The 15,637-nt window shown below is 35.2% G+C and overlaps 1 protein-coding gene across 3 annotated transcripts in view; it reads right to left on the bottom strand.

The window, feature by feature from the left end:
- ZNF280C (zinc finger protein 280C) overlaps positions 1-15,637 on the bottom strand; it is a 57,246-nt gene that overhangs the window by 25,285 nt on the left and 16,324 nt on the right. For all 3 annotated transcript variants that reach the window (XM_036304923.1, XM_036304924.1, XM_036304925.1), the window contains exons 5-10: positions 13,623-13,688; positions 13,389-13,522; positions 10,797-10,911; positions 5,977-6,144; positions 5,730-5,833; positions 5,046-5,266 (exon numbers count right to left, since the gene is read on the bottom strand). In XM_036304923.1, the coding sequence (XP_036160816.1) occupies positions 5,046-5,266; positions 5,730-5,833; positions 5,977-6,144; positions 10,797-10,911; positions 13,389-13,522; positions 13,623-13,688 (808 nt within the window). The remainder of the gene's footprint in view (positions 1-5,045; positions 5,267-5,729; positions 5,834-5,976; positions 6,145-10,796; positions 10,912-13,388; positions 13,523-13,622; positions 13,689-15,637) is intronic.

Here is a 15,637-nt window from a genome sequence, read left to right as displayed (position 1 = left end):
ATAGCTCCACAGGCCTATCTCAAAAAACAAGAAAAGATAGTAATAAATTATCTAACCCTGCAACTCAAAGAGTTAGAAAGAGAGCAACAAGAAAAGCCCAGTGTAAGCAAAAGGAATGAAATAATAAAGATCAGAGAAGAGATAAATGACATAGAGACAAAAAAAAAAAAAACAAAAACCAATACAAAAGATCAACAAAACCAAGTGCTGGTTCTTTGAAAGGATAAACAAGCTTGATGACCCTCTAACCAGGCTCACCAAGAAGCAAAGAGAGAGAACCCAAATAAACAAAATCAGAAATGAAAGAGGCAAAGTAACAATTGATCCCACAGAAATATATATGATTTCACTTTGTCCCATAGATTTTGGATATGAACAACTCTATTCCAACAAAATGGACAACCTAGATGAAATGGACATACTCTTAGGAAAATACAAGCTCCCAAAACTCAATAAAGAATCCAAAAAACCTGAATAGGCTGATAACTACCAAAGAAATTGAAGCAGTGACCAAAAATCTTCCAGCAAACAAAAGCCCGGTCTGGACTATTTCAGAAAATTCAAGAGGAAGGAACACTTACAAGCTCTTTCTATGAAGCCAGCATTACCCTAATCCCAAAACCAGATAAAGACACCACAAAAAAAGAGAACTACAGGCCAATTTCCTTGATGAACATAGATGCTAAAATCCTCAACAAAATTCTAGCAAATCGAATTCAGCATTACATTAGAAAGATCATACACCATGACCAAATGGGATTTATTCTTGGGAGGCAAGGATGGTACAATATCTGCAAATCAATAAATGTGATACATCACATAACAAACTGAGAGACAAAAATCACATAATCGTATCAATTGATGCAGACAAAGCATTTGACAAAATCCAACACCCTTTCTTGATAAAAACTCTCAGCAAAGTGGGAATAGAGGGATCATACCTCAACATAATAAAAGCCTTATATGAAAAACCTACATCCAGCATCATATTCAATGGTCAAAAACTAAACTCATTTCCCCTAAGAATGGGAACAAGACAGGAATGCCCACTTTCACCACTCCTGTTTGATACAGTACTGGAAGTGCTAGCCATAGCGATCAGACAAGAAGAAGAAATAAAAAGGCATTCAAATTGGAAAGGAAGAAGTAAAACTGTCCTTATTCACTGATGACATGATACTATACATAGAAAACCCCAAAGACTCCATAAAAAAACTACTGGACCTAATAAGTGAATTTGGCAAAGTAGCAGGATACAAAATTAACACCCAGAAATATATGGCCTTTTTATACACTAATAATGAACTCACAGAAAGAGAAGCAAAAAAACAAACAAACAAACGAACACACACACACACACACACAAAACAAAACAAAACAAAACAAAACAAAACAAAACGAAAAACCAATCCCATTTACCATTGCACCAAAAAAATTAAGATACCTAGGAATAAATTTAACTAAGGAATAAAAGACCTTTACTCAGAAAACTACGGGGCATTGAAAAAAGAGATAAAAGAAGACATGAACAAATGGAAGAATATACCATGTTTATCGATTTGTAGAATCAACATCATTAAAACGTCCATACTATCCAAAGCAATCTATAAATTCAATTCAATCCCCATTAAAATATCAACGGCATACTTCAAAGACCTAGAACAAACTCTCCAAAAATTTATATGGAATTAAAAAAAGACCCTGAATAGCTGCAGCAATCTTGAGAAAGAAGAACAATGTAGAGGGATCACAATACCAGATATCAAGCTATACTACAAAGCCACTGTTCTCAAAACTGCCTGGTATTGGCACCAGAACAGACAAATAGACCAGTGGAACAGAACAGAGAACCCAGAAATTGACACAAGCCAGTATGCTCAATTAATATTTCACAAAGGAGGCAAGAGCATACAATGGAGACAAGACAGTCTCTTCAATAAATGGTGTTGGGAAAACTGGACAGATATTTGCAAAAAAATAAAACTAGACCACCAACTTACACCATACACAAAAATAAACTCAAAATGAATAAAGGACTTAAATATAAGATGGGAAACCATAAAAATCTTAGAAGAAGCCATAGGCAGCAAAATAGCAGACATTTGTTGTAGCAATATCTTACCAATACAGCTCCTAGAGCAATGGAAACTAAAGAGAAAATAAACAAATGGGACTACATCAAAATAAAAAGCTTCTGCACAGCAAGAAACCATCAACAAAACAAGAAAGCCTGCTGCATGGGAGAATATATTTGCCAATGTTATCTCTGATAAGGGTTTAATCTCCAACATTTTCAGGGAACTCAATCCAATCAAAAAATGGGCAAAGGACCTAAAAGTCACTTTTTGAAAGAGGACATTCAGAAATCCAAGAGACATATGAAAACATGCTCAAAGTCACTAATCATCCGAGAGATGCAAATCAAAACAACAATGAGGTACCATCTCACAGCTGTCAGAATGGCTATCATCAACAAATCAACAAACGACAAGTGCTGGAGAGGATGTGGAGAAAAAGGAACCCTCCTGCGCTGCTGATGGGAATGCAGACTGGTGCTTCCACTGTGGAAGACAGTATGGAGTTTCCTCAAAAAGTTAAAAATGGAACTCCCATTTGACCCAGTAATCCCACTTCTAGGACTATATCCTAAGAAATCAGAAACATCAATCAGAAAGGATATATGCACCCCTCTGTTCATAGCAGCACAATTTACCATAGCTAAGATGTGGAAACAGCCTAAATGTCCATCAGCAGATGAATGGATTAGAAAACGGTGGTACATCTACACGATGGAATACTATGCTGCTGTAAAAAGGAAGGAATTCTTACCATTTACAACAGCATGGATGGAACTGGAGAGCATTATGCTAAGTGAAATAAGCCAGTCAATGAAAGAAAAATACCACATGATCTCACTCATTTATGGATAATAATGAACATTATAAACTGATGAACAAAAATAGATACAGATGGAGAGCAGCATCGAACAGACTGTCAAACTACTACAGCGGGAAGGCTGGGGAGGGTTGGGGGAAGGTAAGAGATCAACTGAAGGACTTGTATGCATGCATATAAGCATAACCAATGGACACAAGATACTTGGGGGGAAGGGAGGCCGGGGGAAGGAGACATATGTACTACTCTGTAATACTTTAAGCAATAAAATAAAATTTAAAAAATTTAAAAATAAAATATATGTATATAAGTAAAAAACAAAACAAAAGAAAAAGTTTCATGTTTAATATTAAATGGCTAACCTCAAAGGAAACGTAAAAAAAGCTTTGCTAAAAATAAAAGAACTTCTAATGTAATATGCATAACATTTAAGTATAAGGAACTTAACCAGTGAGCCACTTTCTATGAATTTTACCAAAATTGGTAATGTTATTTTATAATGGATTTTACTATAAAAATGGTAAAAATGATGCAAGGAGGTCACAGTGTTTCAGTGTTTTATCTCAAAGTACAATTTCTCTTCTGTTAAGCTATTGAGACCATTAGCAATTGATAGCTATTAGGGTTTGATAAAAAGAAGGTACAGAGGTATGAAAACTCATATGAAAAATATTTGAAAGAGCTTTGAAAATTATAAAGCACTACCCCTAAATGTAGTATTCATAATTTAGTTTACATTTATATTACAGTATATTTCAGTGTTTTTTAATGTACTTCTCTTTAAACCCAAAATTCACCATAAAATATAATTCTGGGCTTAGAAATGACCTATAGCAGTGGTCGGCAAACTGCGGCTCGTGAGCCACATGCGGCTCTTTGGCCCCTTGAGTGTGGCTCTTCCACAAAATACCGACTTCTGCGCATGGGCCACGAAGTTTCAATCGCACTGTACGTGCGTGCCCGCATGTGGTATTTTGTGGAAGAGCCACACTCAAGGGGCCAAAGAGCCGCATGTGGCTCGTGAGCCGCAGTTTGCCGACCACTGAATAGGATACCTAAGAATGTTAGTTACAAATGATAGTTATCAGAGGTAAATATTTTTAAGTTTACATGTGTGTGTCACAATATTAGTACATGTACACATATACATAGATGCATCTCACAGAAGGGATGTGCAATGATGTCTGTAATTTACTCTGAAAAGTATAAAAAATCAGATAGGTCTATGGATGAACATATAAATATGTAGTAATACAAGTATAGTAAAATGTTAGTAGAAATGAGGTGGGCAAATATATATATATATATATACATATATATATATATATAGATGTTTTCTGTAAAAATTTTCAACTTTGCTGAATATTTAAAATTTTTTATAATAAAATGTTAGAAAAACATTGTCATGTTATACAGTATAAACAATGAAAAATACCAGTCAATGTCGTATTACTTTGTTCTTCTTACTATTTCACTTAGGATGATAGATATGTAATATGACATGTTACTATCTCACTTAGGATGATAGATATGTAATATGCCATATAACTCAAAGACTGGAAAGTATAAGTTCCTAAAATTTAAAGCATATATGCATAAACCTTCAAAGTTCCACTGATAATTAATCTCTGCTTTTAAAATGTGCTAAACCATAAAATCAAAAGACATGTTTCAAAGAACTGGTATTCCTTTAAAGAAGATTACCAAAAACAGGTCGCTTTCTCTGCAAGGTAAATGTGCTAAAAATTATAAATATGAATGAAAAAATTAGAGCATTAAATAAGACTAGTATGAAGGAGGTCAAACTGGATGAAGTGGTTCTTCCTGTGATAGGAAAAGTAAGATTCAAAAGCAGTTAAAAAAATAAAAATGCCTCACGAAAATTCCTAGATCAAGGATAAATATAAAAAAGGAAGTAATTTTGCCCTAGGCTAAAAGAAATTTTGTCCTTCAGTTATCTGAAAGAAATACAACTAAACGGGCCCAAATGTCAAACTCCTAAAATACAAGAAAGCTTTTCAACATGATAATCTGTCTTTGCTCTTTGTAGAAAGTATGAAACTTGCTTACCTAAGATGGCACAGAAAAATAAAGATACAATAGTTATATCTGTAGCATCCCAATTTTCAAACATTAACATATTTACATACCTAATATTATTTTTAAGAACTTTTGAGCAACTGAAGCATTTAAAGGTTGTGTAAGTCTTTTCTTCATTGTCAACATCTCCTTCATGTTTTCCATAGTAAAAGTCACTAACTAACATGATCAGTTTTTCTTTCTCTGCACCGGTCTTAGTTTTCTTTTCAGTACTTGAAATTTCTACTTTAATCATCTCCAAAAATTTATTTATCATGCCTGGACAACAACGCTGAAAGAGGAAAAAAAAAATAAGCCACTATGAGTTTAAGCCTGAGTGTTGAAAATTAAAATGCAAGACTAAGATTTTTCATTAAGTAATGTGACTGACATACATGTCACCATGGACAAAAAATAAGGTATAAAGGGGAATTTTAAAATTACATGTAAGATTAAACACCTAATAAAATATTCTGATTAATACATTATCTTCATTAAAAATTAAAATATAATGTACATATGCTGTAGTGCATATAAACTTAATTTTTAAATTTGATGCTTCATAAGGATTTTTAAATCTTGTATGAAGATAATCATTATGAATATCAATTTTTACCGAAGTTATGTGAAAATACCAATGAGGAGATTTCTTACCTAAATGTCTGGAGAAATTAGCATTTACCACATATCAATTCTTAATATTTTCAGAGATTTTTTGGATATTTCTAAAAATCAAATTTTGAAAAAGTTTTTACCTTCATGTGATATTTCAAAGCATCCAAATTATTGAACTGAACATTGCACTTTGGACAAGATCTTTGAAAAGGGTTTCCAGTTTTATGTTCAGTTGATGAGGTACCTAAAATAAATTAAGGATTATTATTATTACTCAATTTTTTTCTTTTTTAAATCTTAAACAACCAGTAATAATAGTTTTAAAATTTATCACAATTTCTAAAATTTAAATATAATTTCTTTTTTATATGCCACATTCATATTTACCTTTTGATGTCATAATTGAGGAGGATGTCACTGAAGGAGAGCTGTCTAAAGATAATGTAGCACATGAACCTATTTCAGAAACATCGTCACTGGTCTTTGGCTTTTTTGGATGAACTCTGTTTGCTATAATACTAGGACGTTTTCTTATAGGCAGAGTTTCACCTACAGCTACAATTTAAATAGTGAAAAAGATATTTGTAAATGCTTTAGTATATAATAGAACACTGCTTAAAAATGCTAATAAAACGATCTTACCTTTAAAATTAAGTAAAAGTACTTCAGAGCTAAATTAAAGGTAATACAATTAAATTACCATATCATACAAATGACAATAAAGAATGATAAAAATTTATATGATAAATAGGTACAAAAAATTGCACAGCCAGCCAGCATGGCTCAGTGGTTGAGCATCGACCTATGAACCAGGAGGTCATAGCTTGATTCCCAGCCAGGGCACATGCCTAGGTTGTGGGCTTGATCCCCAGTATGGGGTATGCAGGAGGCAGCCAATCAATGATTTTCTCTCATTTCTGATGTTTCATCTCTCCCTCTCTAGTCCTCTCTAAAATCAATAAAAACATATACATATACATACGCATATATATATATATATTTGTTAATTCTCAACTGAGGATATTTTCCCATTGATTAGAGTCTAATCTATGTGGTTCTCAACCTTCCTATTGCTGCGACCCTTTAATACAGATCCTCATGTTGTGGTGAGCCCCAACCATAAAATTATTTTCGTTGCTACATCATAACTGTAATTTTGCTACCGTTATGAATCGTAATGTAAATATCTGATATGCTATATGTGTTTTCCGATGGTCGCGACCCACAGGTTGAGAACCGCTGGGAGAGAAACATCAATATGTTTCTCTCACATTGATTGATTGCCTCCTGCATGCACCTCGACAAGGGCCCTGGCTGGGGAGGAGCTTGCAATCAAGGTACATGCCCTGACTGGAATCGAACCCAGGACCCTTCTGTCTACAGGACGACGCTCTATCCACTGAGCCAAACTGACCAGGGCAATAAAAACAGTTTTGTATTTTCAAAGAAATTGCACAAGCAGCTATTACGGAGTACACATATTTAAACTCATGAAATAAACTAATACAAAATATGCTAAAGATGCTTTCGAATAAAGTGGTAGTATAAAAAAGTCAGACCAAAACAATCCCCAGAAAAAACTTAAACCACAGAGAATACTCTAAGCTCAGTTCCAAATATGAATTTATTTTTAGATGTGTCAATACATTTGAGCTTGTAAGTAAAAACAATTTCTATTCTAAAAATTAGAGAAACGCTTTAAGATACTTAAAAACTTAAGATGTCTAATGGAAAACTCAAGTTGGTTCTTTTCCCACTTAAGTTGACAGGTAGTTTAAATAATCTGTTTATTCCCTTTAGTCTAATGGTTCTGTCTTAGGGAATATAGTGGGCATGTCATATCACAATTTCTAAAATTTATATATAATTTCTTTTTTATATGCCACATTCATATTTACCTTTTGATGTCATAATTGAGGAGGATGTCACTGAAGGAGAGCTGTCTAAAGATAATGTAGCACATGAATCTCCAGGAATTACTGGAGATTCAGATAAAGAAACCCTTTAACCTTTTTAAAAAATTAGACTTTTAAATAAAATTTTGTTAAATAGAGATTTCATTGCTAAAAAGTTTTGAGTTTGAAAACCATCACCTTAAAGGCTAAAAGATTACGCAATTCAGCGCATTTGCAAGAGAGGTTGGGTTATTTAGGCTATAACCAGATCTAGCAAAAGTCCTTTTGAAAATAACACACAATTGTACTTTGTAATAAAAATTCTAAGACTTCACATTATATTTTAATGTTCCCAACTGTACACTAAAGGAGAAGTAGTAGCATAAATACATTAATGGGTTCCTCTGTCAAATCTGTGTTTCATTCTTTGAGATAACATAGAAATGATTTTTTACATTTTCAAGCACATAATTACTGACAGCAATACTGCAAACACTTGGGACTGACTTTTTTGTAATCACACTAACATTCTTCTCAGATGCTTAGGTTATTTGAACAACTGATGATTGCTGGTGTTTTGGACTAGGCCACTGATTATCTAGCAGGCTGGATAGCAAAAATATACTTTTATATATAATTTTTTGAAGTATGAGTAAATCTCCAAGTTAAATAAAATTATTTTGAGCTCAATAGTTTTAAATTCTGACTCTTTAACTTATTTATATCTGTTGCCTCTGCCTTGTTCACTATCCTCATTCTGCAAAATCAAATTCAAATCCAAACTTCTCCAAGAACCTTCTACAATCATCCTAGACAGAAGTCCAGTAATCTTTTCTTCTGGATAGCATATATAAGCATTCATAATTATCATGTTAACAACTGTTTATTATCAAGTCCTTTAAGACTTTAATGTATTTCTCACTTATCTCATTTGAGCCTCAAAAAAGCTCTGAGATAAGTAGAGCAACAATTAAAATTATATCTCCAAACAACTGATTTCAGGTCTGAAGAATGAATGCATTATGTGAGAAAAACAAAAACATCTATTTTAGTATTATGAGAAAATTAGGTGTAAAGAAGTTAATTATAAAGACCACAGAAATCTTTAGAATAGACTGAAACCTCTATCTTCCTAATTAACTATAATCCTATTTACTATTAGGGCAATATTCCAATCCTCATAGCACTACAATTATAGAGAGAGTAGGAGTCACTGTCTTTACCCTCTAGAACAGAGGTTCTTAACCTGTGGGTAGCGACCCCTTTGGGGGTTGAACGACTCTTTCACAGGGGTCGCCTAAGACCATCGGAAAACACATGTATAATTACATATTGTTTTTGTGATTAATCACTATGCTTTAATTATGTTCAATTTGTAACAATGAAAATACATCCTGCATATCAGATATTTACATTATGATTCATAACAGTAGCAAAATTACAGTTATGAAGTAGCAACAAAAATAATTTTATGGTTGGGGGTCACCACAACATGAGGAACTGTATTAAAAGGTCGTGGCATTAGGAAGGTTGAGAACCACTGCCCTAGAAGCTTCAAGAACTCAAGCTTTTTCTATGAAAAAAGACCATGCTATATAATAAAAGAGTAATATGCAAATAGACAGAACAACCAAACAATCAAAGTGTAATATGCTAATGATATGCTAAGGCTTCTCAACCACTCGCTATGATGTGCACTGACCACGAGGAGGGAGAAGCTCTGACCGGTAGGTTAGCTTGCTGCTGGGGTCTGCCAGATGGGGACTGAGTGAGATGGGCCAGACATGCCCTGGAGCCCTTCTGCGATCCCTCCCTGGCCCGATTGTGCACCGGGGGTGTTCTTCAGCCTGGCCTGCGCCCTCTAGCAATCCGGGACCCCTTGGGGGGGATGTAGGAGAGCCGGTTTCAGCCCGATCCCACAGGCCACTCCCTTTGGGAGGGCACCAGATGCAGTGCTTGCTCGCCTCTCGCAATCGGGACTGATTAGGCACGAGCCAGCAGCAGGCCCAGTGGGGCCAGAATGAGCGGGAGCAGCACGTAGGAGCCAGGTAGTGTTGGACTGTGGATTTCAGCCCGATCCCTGCAGGCCACCCAGAGGGACCCCACCCATGCACGAATTCGTGCACCGGGTCTCTAGTGTACTTTATAAAATCATATTTTAGACAAGTACTTTTTCTCCTCATTTATTTTGGATCTTGGCTATTTTACTAACTATATAAGTGACACCTAGATAGGTGACTATCAAGTCAAGTATTTTTTTTTTTTAAACATATTTTATTGATTTTTTACAGAGAGGAAGGGAGAGGGACAGAGAGTCAGAAACATCGATGAGAGAGAAACACCAATCAGCTGCCTCCTGCACACCTCCCACTGGGGATGCGCCCGCAACCAAGGCACATGCCCTTGACCGGAATCGAACCCGGGACCCCTCAGTCCGCAGGCCGACGCTCTATCCACTGAGCCAAACCGGTTAGGGCAAGTCAAGTATTTTTTAGAATGGGAAAATATTTTTTGGTACACATATTACTAAAAATTTCTTACTGTTTTGATTTGGTAAATGCATACTAATTTGTTAAGTAAACAATTTAAACATGCAAAAATTTCCAGTGTTCCTCTCTCCATTTAGTGAAATATATCAAATTTGCTAATATAGAAAGAGTAATTGATTTGATTATAAGGAATTTTCAACTTGACAAAATCCCTTCAAGTCATACTAGTTTACTTAACAACAACGAAGAACTTTGTTATGGTATACCATCAAAGAATGGTAATTCTTTTTCAATTAGAAATTTTCATTATTCCTTCAATGAGTATTTACTGAGTACTTATTATGTGCAAATCAATGTTTCTTTAGTACTGCCATTTTATAATACTACTCTATAATCATATTTAACTATCACTTCTACATAATTTATTTGGATAGAAAGACACTAACTAGTCTATGAAGAAATAAACTATAACCACACAATTTTTCTCATATTAATGACCTCCCAAATAATTAATATTTAAAAAATAACCATAGTATTAGGACACCAAGGGACTTCTCTGACTCACAGCCTATGGTGGGTCCAAGTGAGAATGAGCTGAAAGAATACATATTAGTCAACTTAATAAAAAAGAAATGAAATATTCTATTACTAAATACAATTTTATATAAAACCATCCAAGAAAAGCATCAGAAACTATTAACTTCCATCTTACAATGTATGAAAAACTTAACACAAAGGTATGAGTTTCAAAATAGACATTCATTCTATATGTATATTAATCAGTTCTCTCTTTATTATATTTCTAAAAAGTGATAAGCCAAACCTTCTGTATAAACTTTTGATCCGCCTTGGGATGGTGGTATTGTGTCTTGGGTCAGGTCAAACAGTAAATCAGAAGAATCATCCATTTCAACTTGCGATGAACTCCTTATAAATGACTGTAAAAGTTATAATTATTTTATTTCATAAACATTTATAAAGGTAATTTTAACTGTATGCCACTACCATAAAAATAGCCTTAATGATTCAATGACTAATAAGTTATAAAACACAAAGGTAATTATTACTCTGTCAAATTAGCATCTACTGGATAAAGAATATATGTGAACTCTCTGGATTATTACAATTATTTTTCTGGAAATCTAAAATTAGTTTGAAATAAAAAGTTTAAATTAAAGCAATCATATTATTGGCAAAGTAGAGGTTATATTTTGGTAAACTTTCTGCAAGAAAATTTTGGCAGTATCTATTAAGGGCTTTAAAAAGTTCATATCCTTTGATCCAATTATTTCAAATATTCTGCTTTCATGAATTTATGCTAAGGAAATGAAAATATTTAATGGAAAATTATTTGTTATAGCAAAAAATCAAAACCTGTATGTCCAACAATGGAGGAATGGTTAAATAAATTTAATGACATATTATCATGCAACATTAACCAATGACAAAGAAAAATGTTTCCAATATAAATTTCAGTGAAAAAAGAACAGATATGTGTATAAAATATAATCCTAATTGATTATTATTCTATATACCACACTAACCATTTGCAGAAACAATAGCAAAATACGCTTGCATTCTCTTCTGTTTCTTTTCTACCTCCCATATATATTACCTTTAAAATGGGAATATAAGAATCTTGAGTGTTTTGTGCTTAAAATTGAGACACAGTCAGGTTTTAAGAATCTTACTTTGCTCCTAAGTTTTCTGTTGACATAGGTTTCTTAAGTAATGGAGACAGATATTGAAGTGACCCAAGCCATTCCATTCCTAAACTTTGAGGCATAGCAGGCAGATTTCTGCATTTGAGTCTTAATGTGTATTATATAAAATCAGCAATGACTTTAGACTTAACTGTAACCAAGCACAATATTACTGCAAGATAATTTTTTTTTCAAAATATCTGCCCTTAGAAATGGAAAATATTCATTAGCAATGGTCCAAAATAGTTCTTCAACAGAAGTTCCTCCAATTACAGTTAATACTTTAAACCCTTTCCTAGGTGATGACTCCAGTCAATTAAGTACCACCATTTCAAAGAGCGGACACATTATTCAACAAATAACATGTTAAAATAATTCTCCAATTGGGAATTACTGGAAATTCAGAAGACCTTTCCATTTATTTAACTATGAAACCTTGGGCAAGTCACTTCTAAGGTTCAAGTTATTCAACTTTCCAACTGAAATGAGAGCCACCAATTATTGTCTATTTAAAATGTACTTGCCTCTGTCACAGTACATGTATTCTACCAAGTAGTCGTCATAACAGTACTAATAAAGACCTAATATTATCTCTTATTTTATAAATAGGTAAGCTTAAGTATGGTTAAGCAAGGTTACCAGTACAACCCAGCTCTGGAAAACACCTTGATTGCAGCTTCATGAGACCTTGAAGCAGAGGACCCAGTTAAGCCATGCCATGCCTCCTGACTCACAGAAATCATGAGATAATAAGTGTATATTGCTTTAAACTTCTAAGTCTATGGTACTAGTGTTATGCAACAATAAATAATTAATATATGTGCTTTGTAAGTCTTTCTTTAAAGTAAAAATGGCATTCCATTAAATAATAATAAAAAAAAGACAACGGGCCCAGCTGGCATGGCTCATTGGTTGAGCATCGACCTATGGATCAGAAGGTCACGGTTCGATTCCCAGTCAGGGCACATGCCTGGGTTGCAGGCTCAGTCCCCAGGAGGGGACATGTAGGAGGCAGCCGAACAATGATTGTCTCTCATCATTGATGTTTATACCTCTCCCTCTCCCTTCCTCTCTGAAATCAATAAAAATAGCATAGTTTTCAATATTATACCTATCCTATATAATAAAACCCTAATATGCAAAGCGACTGAATGGCAGAATGACCCATCACTATGACGTGCACTGACCACCAGGGGGCAGACGCTCAATGCAGGAGCTGCCCCCTGATGGTAAGTGCACTCCCACAGGGGAGCGCAGCTCAGCCAGAAGCCGGGCTCAGGGCTGGCAAGCACAGCCGTGGTGGTGGGAGCCTCTCCTCCGCAGCAGCACTAAGGACCTCCTGGGGGATGTCCACCTGCCAGCTTAGGCCCACTACCTGGCTTAAGCCAGCAGGTGGACATCCCCCGAGGGGTCCCGGACTGCAAGAGGGCACAGGCCAGCCTGATGGACATTCCCCACTCCCCAGTACACAATGTCGTGCTCTGGGCCTCTAGTTTAAATATAATTACCTGATTTATTAACAGGTTGGATAGTTAGTTCCTGCAGTTATTACTTTGAGTATTGGTTGAACTATCATAAAGATGGTGATATTTTCTCATAGTGATTATGCTTCTACCAAAATGGTGACTAGCTATGATAGTCCATAATCCTAACTGGGTATTATAATATCCAATATGTCCCTGAGCTAACTGTATAGTTTCAGAAATACTTACAGGTTTAGACACATTCTGAATAATAGAGCTTTGTGAAGGTTTAGATTGAGGATGAAATCTAGGTAAGGCAGCCACTGGATTTGATGTTGGGTCTTTGTAGTGTGGACTTGTAGGCTTGAATGCATCAGGAACACCTGTATTTTAAAATTACACAACACGTTGAATATTTTCCTCTACAACAAATTTTGTCAAAATATTTCACTTTAAAATTAATATAATATAATAATACTCTACCTTGATTGAGTACCTCATTCTTTATTGCCTTTGAAGACGAGCTGGAATTACCTCTGTTCAAAATATCTATAAAAATTACAGTTAAACAAATAAAATTAAAATGCACTCAGACACAGAGAACAGATTGGTGGTTGCCAGAGGGGAGGGGGTTTGGGGGACTGGGTGAAAGAGGTGAAAGGATTGAGAAGTACAGATTGGTAGTTACAAAATAGTCCTGGGAATATAAAGGACAGCATAGGAAATCTAGTAAATAATATTGCAGTAACTATGTATGGTGCCATGTGGGTACTGAAAATACTGGGGGGAACAATTTGTAAAGTGTATGATTGTCTAACCACTACACAGGATACCTAAAACCAATACAAAATAATATTGAAAGTAAAATGTAATTTAAAAATAAAAAATAAATTTATTTTAAATCTTATTTGACTTTAATAGATAATAATAGAACAAAGTTGTATATAGACTTAGGTTCCTGTGACTCAAGCCCTCCCCTAATACCCATGCCACATTCATACCCCTAAAAGTCTAGAAGTTTCATTATGGTTAAACTGACTGGATTATCTGTACCATTACTCCTGAGTTCTAAAAGGAACATTGTCAGAGACTGCAATGTAAATTGAACCCAGAATTTACCAGAGTATCTCAAATCTACTACTATACCAGAAGTAAATTTGTGGCTGACATGACCCTCTGGATCAGTTTAACGTTGCTCACTCTTGTATCCATGTGCAGCCATAAGTTGTAGGTTATTGAGGAATCAAATGAAAATTTGGAACAGTTGAGATTTGCCTAAAATTGCTAATCAGGAAAAGGTACAAGACATTAAAAAAAAGTCCCAAACTAAATCAAACTAAAAAGGTTTTGCATAACAAATGAAATCATCAACAAAATGAAAAGATAACCTACTGAATGGGAAAAAATATTCTCCAATGATACATCAGATAAGGGGTTACTATGCAAAATTCATAAAGAACTCATGCAACTCACCCTGACCAGTTTTTCTCAGTGGTTAGAGCGTCAGCCTTTAGACCTAGGGGTCTCGGGTTCGATTCCCAGTCAAGGGCATGTACCTTGGTTGCAGGTTCCCCAGCCCTGGTAGGGGCGCATGTGGGAGGCAACTAATAGATGTGTTTTTCTCACATCAGTCTCTCTCTCTCTCTCTCTTTCTCTCTTTCTCTCTCTCTCTCTCTCTCTCTCTCTCTCTCTCTCTCTCTCTCTCTCTTCCTCCTCCTCCCTCCTTCCACTCTCTCTAAAAATCAATGGAAAAAATATCCTCAGGTGAGAATTAAAAAAACGAACTCATACAACTTAACACCAAGAAAACAATCCAATTAAAAAATGGGCAGAGGAACTGAATAAATCTTCTCAAAAGAGGACATACAGATGGCCAAGACATATGAAAAGAAGCTCATGGTCACTAATCATCAGAGAAATACAAATTAAAACCACCTCACACCAGCAGAAGGACTATCATCCATAAATCAACAAACAAATTTTGGCGAGGATGTGTAGGAAAGGGAACCCTCATGCTCTGTCAGTGCAAATGCAAATTGGTGAAGCCACTAGGGAAAACAGTGTGGAATTTTCTCAAAAAATTAAAAATGGAACTGCCTCATGACCCAGTGATTCCACTTCTGGGACTGAAAAAATCTGAAACATTAAATTGAAAGAATATATGCAACCTTATGTTCATTGCAACATTACTTACAATAGCCAAGATATAGAAGCAACCCAAGTGCCCATCAATATATGAACGGATAAAAAAGGCTGTGGAACAGCTCTGACCAGTGTCACTCAGTGGTTAGAACATTGGCCCTTGCACCGAAGGGTCTTGGATTCAATTCCCGGTCAAGGGCACGTACCTGGCCTGCAGGTTTCATCCCTGGCCCTAGTTGGAGCAGGTGTGGGAGGCAACAATCAATGTGTCTCTCATGCATCAATGTTTCTCTCCTCGCCTCTCCTTCCTCCCTCCCTTCCACACTCTCTAAAAACCAATGGGAAAAAAATCCTCA

This window comes from Myotis myotis, unplaced genomic scaffold, assembly GCF_014108235.1.
Source record: "Myotis myotis isolate mMyoMyo1 unplaced genomic scaffold, mMyoMyo1.p scaffold_m19_p_4, whole genome shotgun sequence".
In the NCBI taxonomy this organism is placed as follows: Eukaryota; Metazoa; Chordata; class Mammalia; order Chiroptera; family Vespertilionidae; genus Myotis; species Myotis myotis.
Note: the sequence above shows the minus strand (reverse complement) of the source record. Positions and strands in the feature narration are given on the sequence as shown.